Below are 18658 nucleotides of genomic sequence, written 5' to 3'. Positions count from 1 at the left end.
GTAAATACTCCAAGCAACAGACTGAGGCAAATTCATGTTACAAGTAAGAGATGTATAGAAACTACGAGAAGGGTATACGAAACTATTATTGTTAATAATAAAAGTAATCAAGGTAAAAAGCTCAGACACTTTAAACGCATGTCCAGAAGGGATATTGTCAGTGACCTAGTTGTATCTAAATTTATATATTCTGGCAACAATCAACGATAGTTTGTTCGACAGCGGAAAGAAGAATTGTGTCACAGTTAACATACAATATCTACAGTAAAGCATGAAAGGAAACCAATATAAATGTCTGCTGCATCTCAGCCAATGGTATTGTTGACCTACGCAACATTGATGGCACGTTTTCTACTGACAGGTTCTTATACATCGCATCATTCCTTGATAAAGAAAAAAAACATATCAGGCAGGAAATTATCTTCCAGCTGGACAGAGATCCCATTAATGGATTACATTTTGTGAAACAATACAAGGAAAGAAGGAGATGCAGTTGGAACACTCGCAACTATGGCTCGGCGTGCCAAAAGTTTTGGTATAAATATTATTAAGACTGTATGAGCTTATATAGAAATTGAGAATATCATACGGTAAACAGCCAACTTGACTGGACTGTTGGAAGTAATACAGAACATTTGGAACAATCTTTCGCACTCATAAAATAATAATGTTTTGTTAACATAAAAAAAGATGTACTGCACTATTTATAGCAAATACAAAATATTAGTGCACTGTACAGCTTATTCGCTTTTCTTTTTATTTTCTGTAATACTTTATTGTACTAATAATGTATTGGCGATATAGTTTCAATTATTCGCTGTAGGTGTATCTCCTGTGTGTTTCCATAATTTTTTTCTAATACTGTATATCAAGAACATTTCCTGAAAGTGTATAAATCCTATAAACATATTCCCTGGATCACTATGAAGCATACAGGTGCATATTGTTTATTGTCAATTCTCATGATCTGAAACTAAATTCAATGTGTGCTTGATTTCAAATGGTATCTCTCAATCAAATTTTGCCACAAAAGAATTTAAATTGGAATCTTTATTGACACTTATATTTTATTGCTTTAAATAATGTAATATTTGTAGTCCAGTACATTTAAAAAATATATATTTTGAAGTATGTGAGTAAGTATAACATAAAACAGTATGGAATGTAGAGCGATAGCAATGGTCTTCAATAAGGGAAACATGAAATTGTGGACTGATGAAGAGATAGAGAAAAACTCTACTCTAAGCAGTCTTTACATATGTAATAGTTTACAACTTTCTAATTCAAATTATTTTCATCTAAACATTTAAGCTCATATATTTCGGTTCATATATGATTGGTGACATAATAATATCCATTTGTCCTGAATTTCTCTGAGAACAGTAAATTATGAAATATTATATATTTGCAATTTCTTAATGACTACTTGCTTTGCTGCTCATTGCAAGTATAATTTTGTGCTGTAACTATAACAAAGAGTAACTTTTAAAGACTTTGTCGCACAAAAATTTAGATTTCTATTTTAAAATAACTTTCAAGATGTTTATTGTTTTTATGTCTATCTATTCGTTTCAAATATACCTACAGCTATATAAAAATTGGATCATTGCTCTGTTTTGATATCAGCCATTTTATTTTGTCAACACGTTTGTTTGTTAAGCAAAACGCCAAATACTGAGGGGAGTTTTTTTCAGTAGATGCCAACAATAAGAATGGATTATAACAATTACATCAACGTCTTTCTTCTTTATATCTACAATGGTTAATAACAAATAGACGAGTCCATAGAACTTATATTACTGTATTATATTTCTCCATGAATCCTCAATGCCATTCCACTACGTGTTTTCCTTACTGTTTACCGAGTGAATGTAAAACTCGTATATTTTGAACTAGAATTCAAAGTGAAACGATAATTAGTAAATAATATTACACCCTCAGAACAACAATACTTTCCCTTGTGAAAGGAGCGAAAAATTAACAAGGAAAGCACAATTATGTTAACTTTCGTTATACATACAAAACTCTTTCAGTTTATACATCTTGTATCAGTATAACCACTGGGATCCATATAGGTTTAACCTAAACTCTTTGTCGGTGATGTTGAAATTTAATAAGGTAAAAGCTCATTCGCAAACGCGTGTGTGTACGTTACAGATATCCTCAAACCTATCTCTTCTGCTTAACTGATGAACAAACATTTGTTCTTGTATGTTATTTTTTTAATTACAATTAGTAAAACATTTCTTCAACCAATTTAACAACAGCATTACGTTTTAAAGCAGGTAAATATCAACTTCCGACCAGAGAAAGCTATTTACTTAGAACTGAACTAAAAATAAATGTGGCAATCAATATAGCTAATTAAATATACTTTTTTTGCACTTCTGCTTACGAAGATTAGAATGAATTATTTCAACAGTTATATACCCTCGATGTTAACAATATTTCCTACGGTTATCCAAATAACATCTCACGAGGCTCAACTAGCTTAGAAGATTTAGATTAGTCCTAAATACCTATATTAAGCTAACAATGCAACACAATCGTTATAATAAAAGGATATTATTATTAAAAGATAAAATTAATTAGTAATATCATTCGATATGTTAAACAGTCTAACTAATACCGTTAATGAAGGTAACATTAGATCAATAATATAAGTAGTTATCGGAACTGTTCGACATCAAAAGGATTCTACCGCCTGGGGTTACGCAACTATCTTAATAGACAAATAATGACGCATGAGAGTTACGTATACTATTACATAATATTCAGATCTATGCTGCCTGTGGATACGCAACTGCTATGTAAAAGATAAATGATGTCTCATGGTGAATGCATAACTATTACGTAATAAGCAAATTAAGTCAACACTTGGGGTTACATAATTGTTACATAATATACAAAGGATGCCGTTGCCTGAGAGCTACATATCTGTTACGTAATTGGCACCAAAGGGCGCGGCTGTCTTAAAGGAGGAGAGACATCATAGTTTCACGATATCGGAGGGCGCTGCTATTTTATGGGTGAGGTAACATCATAATTCGATACCAGAGGGCCTGTTGCTATAAGCGGATGCAATGACCAAGGTTCTGTAGGCAGACGGTGTTAATAGGGTCTGTATATGCAAATGATCTTACTAAGGATAGTGTTTCTATAGGTAGATAGTCTTACTAGGAGTATTGTAACGGTGTTTCTGTAGGTGGATAGTCTTGCTAGGAGTATTGTGACGGTATTTCTATAGGCATACAGTGTTACTATACTTCCATGGGATTGCATACGGGTTTCAACATTTCTCAACGTATGTTTCATTTATATATTTAATTGTGGTTTAGAAAGGCAAATGGTGCTTCTATAAGCAGAGAGTGTTACTATACTTCCCTAAGACTACATACAGATTTAAATTGATCTGAAACTATGTTTATAGTTTCCATTTATATACTTAATTATATTATGTTTTACAAAGGCGAATGGTGTTACTAGCTGGATTGTGATACTAAGATTCTATAGGCGGACGGTATTACTTGAGAAATTGTGGTATTAACTTTAGTGCTGCTAGTGCAGATGTTTTTTCTATAAACGGATAGTTCAATATGATGATGATCTGATCGTAGGATGTCTCAACATGTGATTACGTCACAAACATTGTATATGTCCTAAAAGTTACAGGTAAAGACCATTATTTTAAGGAGACAGCTGTTATAACATAGTGTATCACACATTCTATCTTAATTTCTCTATTATTTGAGCAAGGGAAATATTATAGCATACTATATCTTGCAGTTTTGTTAATAAACGTTTCAGTATGCTTTCAAGTCTGAGATTTTACACTGTTGTTGTAAAGTATATTCTGTTGTGATAAACAGTAAATATCTTTGATTTATAAAACGTGAAAGAACAATTACTTGATTTATAATAAAGGCCATTTTAAGATTGTGATTGCCAACTCGTTTTCGGATATAAACTATGTTCATTTGTAAAAAATATAGTTCATGCTTTAGTAAGCAATTAATATTAAATGTGATAGTGTAATAGATTTTCTGATTTGTTAACAAATATTTACCATATACATTTGAATCATTATAAAGTGACAATAAGTTAGTCTCTTACATATAATTACAAAATAAAAATAATATATTTTAGCAAAAATGCATACGTCTGTGTGTTAAAAATTTCTAATTGCAGGCCTTTACTTTTAATGCTATTGACCTTTTATTCTGCCAGTTTTAAGAGAGGACTGCCAGTAACCCTTTGTATTTTCTAAAAATCAAATTTTGTCAACGCCATTTGAGTTGGACCTCTTAGACCTCTATGGACGAATACAATGAAAACAGTTGCCGCCTCTGTTGAAATAATACATAAATTCAGATGCAGTTTATACTCCAACAGCTACCTTAAGGCTGATATGAAGAGCCGTTTCTTGAGTTATACCCACTTCATACTTTGACCCATGACATTTTAACTTCGGCCCGTAAGACAATGATGTGGCCAATGACCATCAATTAGTTAATCACGTGAAACATTGTGGAAGGATATTAACAGCTAGATGTTGAAAGCAGGTTGCAGAAAGCACTCCTAACACCACTACTTTGGCTGCTACCTACGAAGTCACCGTGGCCATCATACAGTGTATATCATGTTTTAAGTATATACATAGTGAGTCTTTAGAGCTTATGTAAAACATTTGGTGAGATACTAATGAATACTGTAATAATATGTTATGTTATATATAAATTGTGTTAAAATTAGGATTTTTGTATTATTTACCACAGCATTCACCCCATATTTGTTAAAGTTAATAACCCAGAAAAAGAATGGGTACTTCATCTTGTATACTTAGAAAGTGAAACAATAAGTTTGTATGTTAAATTAATGCATATTATTTAGAGATTTAAATAAATATGTTATCATGAACAATCTGTTTTTCTCAGGATGGTAATTGTAAAAAGAATGCTATGAAAATTAAATATAAAAGCAAAAACTATAGAAATAATGAACTAGCAAAGTGTTTTATGCATAAAGCAATGTATAATTGTAAAATGGGCTATGTAATAATATTTGCCTCGTTCAAATAATGGATAAGTTAAGATAATATGTGTAATCATAACTGAAATATATAATACAATATCCTATAATAGTTGTCTCGTTAAAATAATGGTTTTACTTGTAACTTTTAAGACATATAATTAAATCTAAAAGTAAAAACTACAATGATGATGAAGTAATCACGTGGTGAGACACGTTGAGACACCCAAGTAATACCATCTGCATATAGAACCTCAGTAGCACAATTCACCTAGAAACCCAATCTGCCTTCGTAAAATACAAATATAAAAATTAAAACTAAAACCATAAGTTGAGACAAGTTTAAACATGTATGTAATCCTGTAGAAGCTAGAAAATTACATAACTATTACATAATATACAAACTATGATGACATCTGAAGGTTACATAATTATTACATAATTTACAAAGACTGCCACCACTGGGAGTTACATAAATATTACATAATATGTAAATTATGCAGACACGTAACCGAGGATTGCACAATTGTTACATAATATACAAAGATGCCACCTGAGGGTTACATTACTGTTACATAATAGGCACCAGAAGGCACTGCTGTCTGAGAAAAGAGATGACATTATAGTACGATACCAGAGGGCCTGCTGGTATATGCAGATGTTGTTACAATGTTCTATAGGCATGTAGTGTTACAAAGGTTCTATAGTTGAATTGTATTACTAAGGGTAGTGTTTGTATAGGCAGATGGTGTTACTAGGCGGATGGTCTTACTAGGCGTATTGTGACGGTGTTTTTATAGGCGGACGGGGTTATTATACAGCATTCTTTGTTTAGTATGTAAAAGTTGTGTGGCCACAGGTAGCGGCATAATTTGCACATTACATAATAGTTATGTAACCCTCAGTTGGCATCCTTCGTCTATTACATAACAGTTGCATAACCCCAAATGGCGGCATTCTTTTGACACTGAACAGTCCAGATATCTACTAATATATCATACCGTACTTAGGGAACACAGAAAACCTAGCTGTTGGCTTAAACTACTGTCACGTAGTATCAGAATAAAATGTCTCATTTTTATCCTACTATTCCTAACACTCCGTTTAATCAATGATACAAATTGAGATAAGTCAACAAAATAAAAAATAATATTTGCCATTACATCACCAGCATATATTTTAGCTTGTCTAAATCGGTTTTATTTATACAAAATTTAAAGTAAAATGTAAAGTCGACACTATAAAAATTGACTTGCAAACTAGTCAAGTATAAAGGACTGTGATTGCATATAATGGCTGGAGACGGCTTGAATGGGTAATGAAAAAAACTTTAATATAAGTTTAACATAACAGCAAATGCACAACGTTCCGACAAGGTTTTGTCATCATCAGGTACATTATTAGTCTCAAAGTGGGTTCCTCGTCATCGAATGTGATTGCATATGTATTTTAAAACATCATACTAGAATGCTTTGAGGGAGACCACAAAACAAACCAGGCAAACTTTTGGCGGATATTAAATAAAAACATTTTACCTTCAAAATAGTAATTTGATCCGAAAACAATAGCACCTTTATTGGTAGTAAATTTACTTTCTCTTCAATCCATTGCTAAAGCATTTTACAATTCTGTAGGAACACGTGGTCTCCCTATAGAATGTTTACGTAAGATTGGCTTTTTAGAAAGTCAGCTTTGTTTCATTTTTCATACCAAACAGCTTGAATGTTATGCCACAGTGCACATCAAAGTTATTTTGTACAATATTAAAACAAACTGCTTGAAAGTAGTTACATAAATAGCTAGATGTACCTAAAGTTTATATTCCATTGTAAACTACGTTAGAGTTAGACTACAGACGAGAATTATCTTTCTAATAATCAGTTTCGTACGAATCAGTAGTAGACTCGGGATTCTATAAACACGTTTATCACGTCTCTGACGTCACGTTCCTCACTTATCTGGGCGCGACCAAGCCCCAGGTTCCCTTTGACATTTGATCTGGCCTTTTGATCTTGACCATTAAACTGACTTTGACCTCTGACATTATATTAATCAAAATTATTGTGCAGCTACACTGGATGACATCGTCCACATGTCACAACTCTTTATTAAGTACCATCTGTTAATGTTTAATAATTCCGTTATTTACATTTTATAAATATTTACATCTAAATTAATTACCAACCCTTTGCCACTAGATCTCTTCTAGACATATGCATCATTAATTGTTATACTCTCAGTAAATGGATTATATTTGGTCAATCACCGCCATCCTTCTCTGTAACAAGTTCTAACCCACTTGATGATAATCAACATGTAGAGAGTTCCTTCTTGACTCAATCAAATTGCATACACAATAAATTAGCAATTACTTCTCCATTGCTGAAGGAGGAGTTTAGTTTATAGTCACAATATCACCATGCCAAGACATCATCTTTCGGGTATGATCAACAGTTGTTTTTTATTTTTTTTAATGAGTAGAAAGTTATCACCAAAGTGCAGAACAAAAGCAAACTGACCCCACAGTGGGGATTTATAAGGTGCCAGAGACACGGGTGTTACGTTTATAAGGCTCTCGCCCTTATCTGAGACGATTAGATCCCATCATACATATTTTTTATATTATAATAAGTACTTATATTCCTATTTTATCAATTACTGAATAAGTGATCATCATTAATCACAATTTTGCTCCAGCAGATATTTTCTCTTTGTTTCACAACTGCTTGAAAAGCTTCTTGCTCATCATATTCATATTCAGACATTAATAACAGTTTACTTTATATTTCTGAATGGTGCCATGTTTAAGTTACTGAAAGGATGTTCGTATTCTAGATATTCTTCTCTAAACGTTCTCCATATATCACGTCTTTAGCTTTCTTCGGTGTATATATATATAAATGATATATATATACGCTTTATTCAGTGTATATACATATCCCTTATAAATCAGTTCGTCAGTTCTTATTTTCCTTTTGTTCCAACATAACCAGCTAGGAACTGTAGATAAATGTGAAACCAGGAAATGTCTTTTGTATGACCATATTTTATCTTCATTACCTACATTTACATCATATTTCTTATTTTGAAAGTCATCATAGATATTACTTTCTTTAGAACTGTTACCTCTCCCTTCTCAGATTTATTTTCACTGGAAGCATGACCTTCATCAGATATATGTCAAATATCCACCTTGCCAAACATATCTATTTCATTTTTTTTTACCACGAGTGTCAGTCATCTTCAATGAATGTTTCTTTCATTCTATATATGATTTTTTCGTGCCTTTTTTAATAAAATGTTTAGGTAAGATAATCCATACAATACAATTTTGCATGATAATAAGATATTCAATTGCTAAATCCAATTAATCATCAGTGACTAAACAGAGAGATACAAGTCACTTTTATACTCATGACGTTAGTAAACATGAGTAGTTCAATTACTTACGATTAGTAGAACTACACTCAACATATTCAGGTGTCATGATCTGCTCACGACTATTATTATTAGTTATTTACAAAATACTATAAAGTATGATTATTTATCTAAGAGCAACTCCTAAGTATTATGGGATATACGTCTCACTAACAAAACGTATAGCAACTACAAATTAACCAAAGCTAAATAATATACTATTCAAAATTGTTGACTAACAGGAAAACCAGAAAATAACTAATAAATAAGAAACAAAGATGATATCATTCAATACAACTGCATCTAATAGAATGCCACCATATTGGCAAATGTGATGTTATAATTCAACAGGGCGTGATGTCTGAGGTCAAAGGTCAGATCTATAGTGAAGGTCAAAAAGCAAAGATTTGCATGTACAGTAAATGGCCATACTCCAAGTGGGAGTATCATATCACCTTCGAGTTTTCGGCAAATTGTAAACTATGTGTTTAGTCTCTAAGAGATACTACTAAAATGTATTGAAAATTAAGTCATGTTATTAAATAACAATTATAATGACATAACAATGTATGGTACCTTCTCATTATATATTATAAAAACAAGAGTAATTAAATTTATTTGTAGTTTGCATTTATACTTTGTGTATTCTCCAAATATCATAAATATAAGTCTAGTATCCAATATATTATTACATTTTTAGAATAATTCATGTATATAATTATGACACGGAATTTACGTAAAATCGAAAGTTTTTTATTGTGTTTTTTTTTTCAGAATAACTGATATTGAATTAACTTAAATAAGAAACATTACTTGGTCGAATATTGTCTGATATCACTGCATATTTATATAGATCTAATATTTCTTTTCTAAGTATTTATTTCTCTTCGGATTAGTTAATGTTTTCTTCCTAGACAAACATCTTTCAACTTGATATGGATGGTAAAATAACAGCTCTTTATTAGGTTGAAAACAGTGAATATTGGTGCTATTCTTAGATACACTAGTTTCCCTTGAAGTAAATGGGTCTACTAAAACAGGAAATCCGACAGATACTAGATAATGGAGTAAAGATTTATCTTTCCCGACTTTGACTGAGTCTTACACAAAGAGTCTGATCACAGATTTGTACAATTCATACTCGTTTATTCATCAAATACAAATCAAAATTAGAGTTGCATTGAGTCAATTGTTTGTAGTTTACATATTTTAACTCGAAAGAGAGATAAATTCTAAGTCCTCAGAAGTTAAGGGCTAAATTTTCACTATGATCAAAGCTATTCAAGGTTAAAGTTAATTCCAAGTTGAAAGACAATAAAGCTTATTCTTACGATTTATTAAGTTGATGAAAATCTCTAGAACTACAGAAAACTCTGTATATTCATATCTCAGCTAAGTCTGGGTTTCAAACACAAAATACCACAAACCTTAAGAGCTGCAAAACCTCTCTAAAACAAAGAAAAACATAGCATTATATAAGAACTATTTCTCTCTCTCCAAGTGTATGTGGTATCCATGTGACTGAAGGCCGCTCTCAGGTAAACAAGGGGTGTTAATTACCCATAGTGTCATTTTGATTAGCACAAAAAGTAATTACTGTCGTTATTTATAACGTATCTCATACTAAAATAATGATTTCTTTGGTGACTCAGCTAGTCCCATGAGTGTGACCAAAGGCGAGAAAAACTTAGTTGCTCTCACTTGACCGATGTGCTAAATTAAAAATAACAGAAAGCACTCTGAAAATGTAGAACATTTTGCATATTAACGGAGGGTGTAGAAACAATAATACCTTTACATACCACAATATGTTCATTAATAGAATAAATTAATATTCCGTTTTACAATATTTGTACTTTATTATAATCTCCCTTAATATAGTAATAGACCACTTTCACCACAAAAATAGCCTAGCTTCAGTGTGGCTTGTACTATACAAGATGCTGGAAGGTGATTCTAACCTGTTTATTGATGAGTATGGTCTCTAAGTCAGAAGAGGATTAGGAAGACAGATGTTATATTCACATTCACCTTGAAGATGTTCAATTAGATGGAGGTTTGTTGTTTTTGTTAGCCAAGAGTGGCTGTTGAAGCTCATCAAATTAATATTGGACAGCATTATCATTGTGAATTACTTTATTATTATTTTGGAAGGTTGGATACGATCAGCAACAATTTGGAATATAATCTGGATATCACTTACTCTTTCGAAATAATCAAAATACATGGCACATTCTACGCGAATACTCACTACATCAAATTATAATTGAAGATAAAATAATATTTTGTCATATATGTGAAACATAGAAGACTATTGCTCTCACACAAGGATTCACCAAGTAATCAGAAGAAAAAAACACTTGTGGCTTAAACTGTCCATGATTGACACTGTAAGGTTTAATATAGAAAAATAGATTCAAGTGAGAGATGTCTTTGGCCAGCTTCCAAAAGTAATGGTTTCTTATAACAACATTGTTCCTACGCAAGCACGACATATCACGCCCGTGAAAGTCAAAACGTTTATTGCTCTTATCAATTTTCTTGCAGACTTGCAAAAACATGACTACTTCACATCAGATTATCAATCTGTTTTTCTCGTATATGTAAATGAGTGTTCTACAAAATTATGAAAGGGTACACGAGGTGGTTTGTCAGAGCACACTTTAAAATTCACTCTACTCTAACGTTAATATTAATATATATATTTTTGAACATATGTGTTACTAAGCATCTAATAGATTGTTTTAAGTTTCAAAAAAATAACTATGGTTTTAAAGTTTAAACATTTTGTAAAGTGTCTATATTTCGCACAATTCAAATGAGGACTATGCTATGTACAATGTTTCATATATATTTAATACATTGTGCAATTAAGACAATAAAAAATGTAAATAATAGTTTAAGACCAATTAACAAAATGTTTGTTTCTTAAGATAAATTGTTTCAATGCACGTATTTATCATACATGGTATCAATCTTACTTTATTGCCTGTGCCTAATTACCTTTTCTTGTATATTTGAATAAATAGATGGTAACAAACGTTTTCTATCCTGATTTGCCCAGACAAAATGTACATAGTTTATAAGCAGAGAGAGTATATACTAATTAGATCGACTCTTTCGGTTACTTTGTAGCAATATAGATTAGAATATACATATGTGGCTTTTTTGTTATTGTTGTTCTTTTTATGTACCCTGGTTAATCAAAGCCAAGCTCGAGGGTTTATAACTTTACAAATAGGGGCTCATTACCCACGTTGAGCATAAGTACACATAGCCCATTATGCAGCTTCGCGCTTTCAAACAAACATATTTTTCTTTTTGTATAAAATAATTAAAATTGGGCTTTGATTTTCTTACAAAAATTAGCATTTAGATTAAAGATTTCAGACGCTCATATACTATAACAGGTGAGTCTAAATAGATTATTATAATATATATATATATATATATATATATATATATATATTCAATGTTAGATCACTTGTAATCTAATCTATTCATTGAATAGCTTATAAACATAAATCTATTTTAGATGAAATTATATAAGGTTTGACTCAATATTAGAGTATTTAGGTAGATACAATTTTAATGTCTATATATTTTTTGTTGAGTATTCCTTTATTTTCTTCTACTCAACCTTTGTTTGATAAATGGTACTTGGTGTTCCTAAAATGTAACTACTTAAAACAAATGTCAATAAACTTTTCATTACTTTATAGGCCATCTTGTTGTTGAAAGTGTGACAGGAGGACTCGCTGAATTGCCTTGTAACTTCTCTTCATTAAATCAGGAAAAAGTATCAATTATATTATGGTATAAAGATAACGTTACAAAACCGATTTATATCTTAGACGCAAGAAACGGCATCACAAATATGCCTAAGCACATCCCAGGTGGAACATTAAGCAACAGGTCCTATTATAATGTCTCTGTCTACCCGTCCATCCTTCAAATATGGGAGATCAAAGAAGAAGATGTAGGAAGGTATAAGTGTAGAGTTGATTACAAGCATGAACCAACAGAGTATTTCTTCGCTTTTCTCCAAGTATTTGGTAAGTTTTAAGAAAAACTTATTGCAAGGACACTTTTTATTTATATAGAATTATTAAAGTTTCAAGCTCATACTTGTTTTAATGTTATCGTTATCTTAACTTTCTTGGAGACAAAATATAAAGGTTAGATATGAATACCATACGTGATAGCGATTAAAACCTAGAATAATTATGTAATAGTGTTTCACTCAAAAATGTATTATTATAGAAGTTTTTCCATTAACTCGTTGTTGGAAACAACATCAAGTGCTTAATATGTTCTCTGACCCTGACAATTGCTCCAACTAACCTAGGTAGTATCAAATTGCTAATTACATTCGTCAGGTTTTGATATCTCTTGTACTTATTGGTGCGTCAGCGTTACGTCTATCGTACATATTGGTGCGTCAGCATTATGTCTCTCGCACTTATTGGTGCGTCAGCATTTCTTATACCTGTATTAAACGTTCTTTAAGTCTTTACTTGTCTCTTGGTTTATCATTCTATAGACTGTATACCAGAAAATTGATACGCTTGGCTTTGTGTGCAGCCTCATACTGAAATTAATCTGGAATTTATATATATATATATATATATTCAGTAAAGTCTTGATGTTCATACCTTACTCATTCTAAATCCTAGGTTTTGTTTTGAATTTTAATAATAATTTTTCCTTGTTATTGTGGGCCATGAAATGGAAATGTGCGTATGCCATATATTGAATTTTTCAATAAGCATATTTTATTACAACAAATTCATCTCTAACATCATTCTTTTACAAAACTATAATGATACTTCTCCTAAGTAAGGAAACACATGGCTACGTACCTAACAGATTTAGCTCCTATATTTTTTCAAAATAAAAGTAAATCTAAGGAAATAAGACAAAAAAAAACATAAAAATATGAGAAGAATCCTCGCATAAAATATTGAAACAAATTATAACAGTTTGTTTGTTTGTTTAATTTCGCACAAAATTACACGAGGGCTATCTGTGCTAGCCGTCCCTAATTTAGCAGTGTAAGACTAGGTCGAAAGCAGCTAGTCATCACCACCCACCGCCAACTCTTGGGCTACTCCTTTACCAACGAATAGTGGGATTGACCGTCACATTATAACGCTCCCATGGCTGAAAGAGCGGGCATGTTTAGTGGGACGGGATTTTAAACCCTCGACCCGTAGATTAAAAGTCGAGCACTCTAACCACCTCGCCATGCCGGGCCACATACCAGGAGTGTCCTAGTGATTAGTGTGCGAGGCTGCAGGTCAAAAATTTTAAGGTCTAGCATCTCGATGCCTCTAAATGCACTTCAGAATTTCACTTTTTGTGACTTAATATAGTGAAAGCTAATCCCATTATTCGGTTCAAATTCAGACAAAGCCAGGCCAAATTATTACAGATAAATATTGAGAATAGAACTTTCTCCAAACGAAATCCCCAATTTCCTAAACAAACTTGCACACGTTACGTTTCCTTAAAACTATAACACCCTTTTAACCTTAATACAAGTAATAAAAGAATGAAACAATAATGATGATCTAGGGATAGAAATGACAAAAAGTACAGAAACAAGGTAGGGATAAATACACGAAACCATACAAAAATCCCTACATAAGAAGCCAAATATTTTCCAAGAATAACTTTTACCTACAACTAAATGTTAAATTTCTGTCACTTGCATGAATTCAGGTTTGAATAAAAGCATTTAAACTGAATAATATTATAAAGTATTACAACGGCTAATTCTCATTAGCTTGTAACATTCACTCAGTGGCTACTTATGTAGGAATTTTTGAATGGTTTTGTGTATTCATCCATACCCTGTTTCTGTACATTTTGGCAATGCCATCCCTACATCATCCTTACATTTTTTTTTCAAATTTTTTATTACTTGTTTCCCTTCTTTTTTTTTCTAATAAATGGCAGTCTGTATGGAAGCAGCAGTCTTAGCCTGGCGTCTGGCGTGATGAGTTGTCTTGATGGACAACATGTGTTGAAGTAAGTGAAATACTATATTGCTTCTTACTCCCCAAGTTAAAATGCAACATTCTGATGTGTAAATTATTGCAACAACTTCAAGCATTGGCCTTTCTGATGCCAGAATCAGAATAACCAGCACAACATTTGGCTGTCTTGTGATATAACATTGCATTTTTATTTACATAATTCCTTGGTAAACCTTTATATTACATCATGCCAAATATAAATGCTTTCACTTGATGACCCTTCATCTCTATTTAATACTTCTTTTGGTTTTGTTCTTTAATTCTATTATTTCTAGTGATTCTCTGATATTTAAAACTGTAATATTGCGAGTTTGAGCTAAATTGTAGTTTTTTTCTTATAAGATTGTGTGTTGTGTTGTTTTTACGTGCTCTGCTATAGCCGAGTTTTCTATTTTATTATTTCTTAGTAACCTTTATTTCCTGTTGTTCTTGTAGCTAAATGAAGCAGTATAAATTTACCAACCAAAGTAGGGATTGAAAATCGTTTTAAAATCCATCCAACTAGTATCGCTTTACTTGTTTGGGTACTTTTTATTGTAGCAATGTTTTGTTTTGGATATTTCTTATAGCAATTCTACGCATAACCAACGATCCCTACTTTCCCTTAAAATTATATATTTTTTCCTATTTATTTGTTCAGTTTTATATGTTTATGGAATGGACACAACATTTATAAATTTTCAGCATATTTATATCCCTGATAGCTATAGCTTTACAAAAATTCAAACCACGATCACAAATTTATAAAATTTAATTCTTACGTTGGTCTACAGATAAGTGTATAAAGCTGCCAAAGTAAGGATTAAATTTTATACATCTCTGACTGTGGTTTTAATTCGTGTTTCATTACATTTTTAGGAGGATCCCTACTTCATTTTAAAAACTTATAATTTTGTAATACTCTTGTTCGTTCACTTTTTTATGTCAGACCTGTATAAATTATATACTTTACCTTTAGAAACTGTTGCGTGTCTATCTATCGATATGTAGCACCCGCCATCCGTTGGGTTGAAAATATGTTTAAGTACGTGCATGATATATTTACCATTTATATTATACCTGTATATACATGGATTTTTATCGGAATATCTAAAGCAGATACCCACTGATCAGTCAAGAAAGCTGAAGAAAGCTTGTAGCGATAGTCTGAGCTGTCTAGGCGCTAGCCCCGCTAACGTGATCAGGTAGGTAGATTGTAGACGAAAAAGTTGCTGTTTTAGAAATTTTTGAACTGTTATACCAGAAATGTTAGCGACCTTTTTAGCGTATTATTAGTATATATGCGCACAAGATATCGTAACCAATACTTTGAATGGTCGGATTTTTTGCTTATGATTTGGATAGGATGATTTATCAGCGCGTGAATTATTTGGAATCCTTGGAGATCCATAATATTTAGTACTACCGTACTTAAAATAGCGGTATGTCTGCGGATTTATACTGCTAGAAGCTGGGTTTCGTTATTCGTGGGGGGAAGAGCAGAGATAGCCCTTTATGTAGCCTTGTGCTTAATAACAAACAACAACAACTGTACTTAAAATATTTTCAAATTTATATTGGGAGGAGTTATTTCAATGTTTAATTAACTTTATTCTACCGCTTTTCATGAATTAATAGATAAAAAGAATATTTTCATTTTAAGTAAATTAAATATACACTTGAAATCAAATTCAGAAGATTTACTTGTAATCACTAACATCAGTTTTACGTCTATAAGGAATTTCTTGTATAAAATAATTATGTAAAGCTTATTAATTAATATTTTTGGTTTTTACTTTACAATGAATAAATATAAAACATTTTAATCATCATTAAACAAGTTATGTTTATGTAAAATATTCTTGTTTTACAATGCTTGAACAAAAGTCTTACTGTTTTAATTTACTTCAATGACTTAGTATAATGTGCTTTTTTCTTCCCATGTTAAACATATAATAATAAGGTAGTGAGTTGTACTATGCATAACTTGACACCAACGAGTGGAAAATTCTAGCTTTTTTATCAAACATTTTACTGTATTCCCATTGCCAGTCAATACTTAATTCAGTTGATCTTCAAGGATTTAAATCGTCAGAGGCTGAGTAAAGCTTTGTTGCTAGCGTGTCAGATTGTAGATCTGAGATTCCGTGGGTCGTATTTTTGGGATAGGTATGTGTTATAAAAGTGGCAGTCAACTTCCACTATTCTATTTAAGTAGCCCACGAGCTGACGATTGGTGGTGTTGACTAGCTGCTTTCTCTAGTCTATCACTTAATAATTACGCAGACAGCCCTCGATTAGTTTTGTGCGAAAGTTAAACAATAGCTATTCATCACATCAACGATTACTTTTACAGCAGAAAATTTTTTTCGAGATATTTACAAACTTTAAAACTAATCAAGTTCATTTGACTTAGGGAATACTGATAAAATATCTCTATTCCCTGTAATACAGTTGGTTATTTGGGAGATCATTATAGGTTACATCACTATAAATAACAGTTACATGTGGAAAGGTCAATGTGTTTTGCATCAGCTTTATCCGGGACAACGGGTGGTCTGTATTTCGTGAAATAAACTAACACAAAAGAGAGAGATGTGGCATTGTTATCTCTCACCAGAAGCTGATAGAAAAAGTTTTTGTACTTAGAGAATTCGACGTATTTTGACAGTTATCGTATCCTATGTATTCATGTTTCCTTCAAAACTCCACCGAAGATCCTCTTGTTATCTTAGCTAATAATGCATCTTTGTGAGACGTTAAAGTAAAAAAAAAATAGCAAGCAATGTATATATAAAAATGGAAATTTATGTCGATCTAAAAGTCACAGCAAATTACGACAGAACAGTTAAATGCTATTAAATAGCGCCGGTTAAAAACTCTAGGCGTACATTAATATATATTACGTTTGTTGGTGGTGGTTTTTCCCAAACAAATGTAAACTTCCAGCAAGCTTAACGTATATGATTTTATCTCTCAGGAATTTCCTACGTGGTTATCCTGTTAACTTCTAATCACATTTTTATGTTGTTAAAATACAGCGCATTTCCAATAATAGACTATCCATCATTTTACCAGAGTGAGTGCGTAGAATTATCCAACGTTTATCAACAGAATATCTTCTCAACCATTCTATCTCAATATTGTGGTGTTATATATCAATTTATCTTCGTTTACTGTCCTATATCAAAAGTATGCTATTATTTATTCCGCTGAATATCTTGCAACGCATCACGATTTTTGTTGTTGTTGTTTATTTCTACACATTAGTGACGAGTTTGTTGAGTAATAACTCATAAAATTATTTACTGTTCTAATACGTTTTTGTTTCTTGTTGAAGAATATATGGAAATTACCTGGTAGTAACTGCACAATAAGCATAAGCTATATGTCAGTGGATAGAAAAAATTGCATCGATCAGTATAACGTTTACGTGCTTCAAATTCTTCAAAGTTGAAGGACTTAACCAGATATTTAATAATAGTAATAATCATTTGATAATAATCAGGTATTTGATAATGGTCTCTTCGCAATTCCCACCCATCGTAAGCTTAGATAGATCCCTGAAGTTTTATTAACTATTATTTTACATTATTAGGTATAAAATTTTATCCCTTCGGTTAATGTTCTACTTTTGTAATTGTTGTCATATTGCGTTGTTTTATTGCATGTATACACACACATATATATATATATATATATACAGAGAGTTGAGTACTGTATTGTTGAGTGTATATTAAAACGTATTTCTGTTAAAAAACGAAGACGGTGTATATGAATCTTGTTGGCAAATATCGTAAATTGACTAATATATCGGCTTATATTTAAATACTAAATCCAAAGGACAATTTCACTACTAAATTTAAAGTACCATTTAGCTCGGTTTCAGACTCTTTGAAATACGTAACAAGTACGTTATAATGAAACGACTTTGGAAGGTCACCACTTCGTTACAGTCTTTGTCGTCACGTCTAGTCATTCTTTATTTGATGATTGTGCATTTTGAAAATAGTCCTGAAGCGTAATTTCCATTCCAAAGGGCTCCGTAGTGAAGCTGCTAAATCCAAAAAACACTACTTCGCTCTGTTTGGTTTCCATAATTCATCTAGCCTACGAGGACAACGGTCAAACCATACCTTGTGTTAGCCTCGTTTTCAGATGGAGATACTTCTTGATTGTATTTCATACTGTTG

At 31.8% G+C, this 18658-nt stretch overlaps 1 protein-coding gene across 1 annotated transcript in view; it reads left to right on the top strand.

The window, feature by feature from the left end:
• Positions 1-18658, top strand: part of LOC111086117 (hemicentin-2-like) — a 114942-nt gene that overhangs the window by 67783 nt on the left and 28501 nt on the right. Inside the window, exon 2 of the mRNA XM_022387716.1 lies at positions 12168-12500. Coding sequence (XP_022243424.1) covers positions 12168-12500 — 333 coding nt within the window. The remainder of the gene's footprint in view (positions 1-12167; positions 12501-18658) is intronic.

Source organism: Limulus polyphemus, unplaced genomic scaffold (assembly GCF_000517525.1).
Source record: "Limulus polyphemus unplaced genomic scaffold, Limulus_polyphemus-2.1.2 Scaffold860, whole genome shotgun sequence".
Classification (NCBI taxonomy): Eukaryota; Metazoa; Arthropoda; class Merostomata; order Xiphosura; family Limulidae; genus Limulus; species Limulus polyphemus.
The sequence above is the reverse complement of the archived record's forward strand: the minus strand, read 5'-3'. Positions and strand labels throughout refer to the sequence as shown.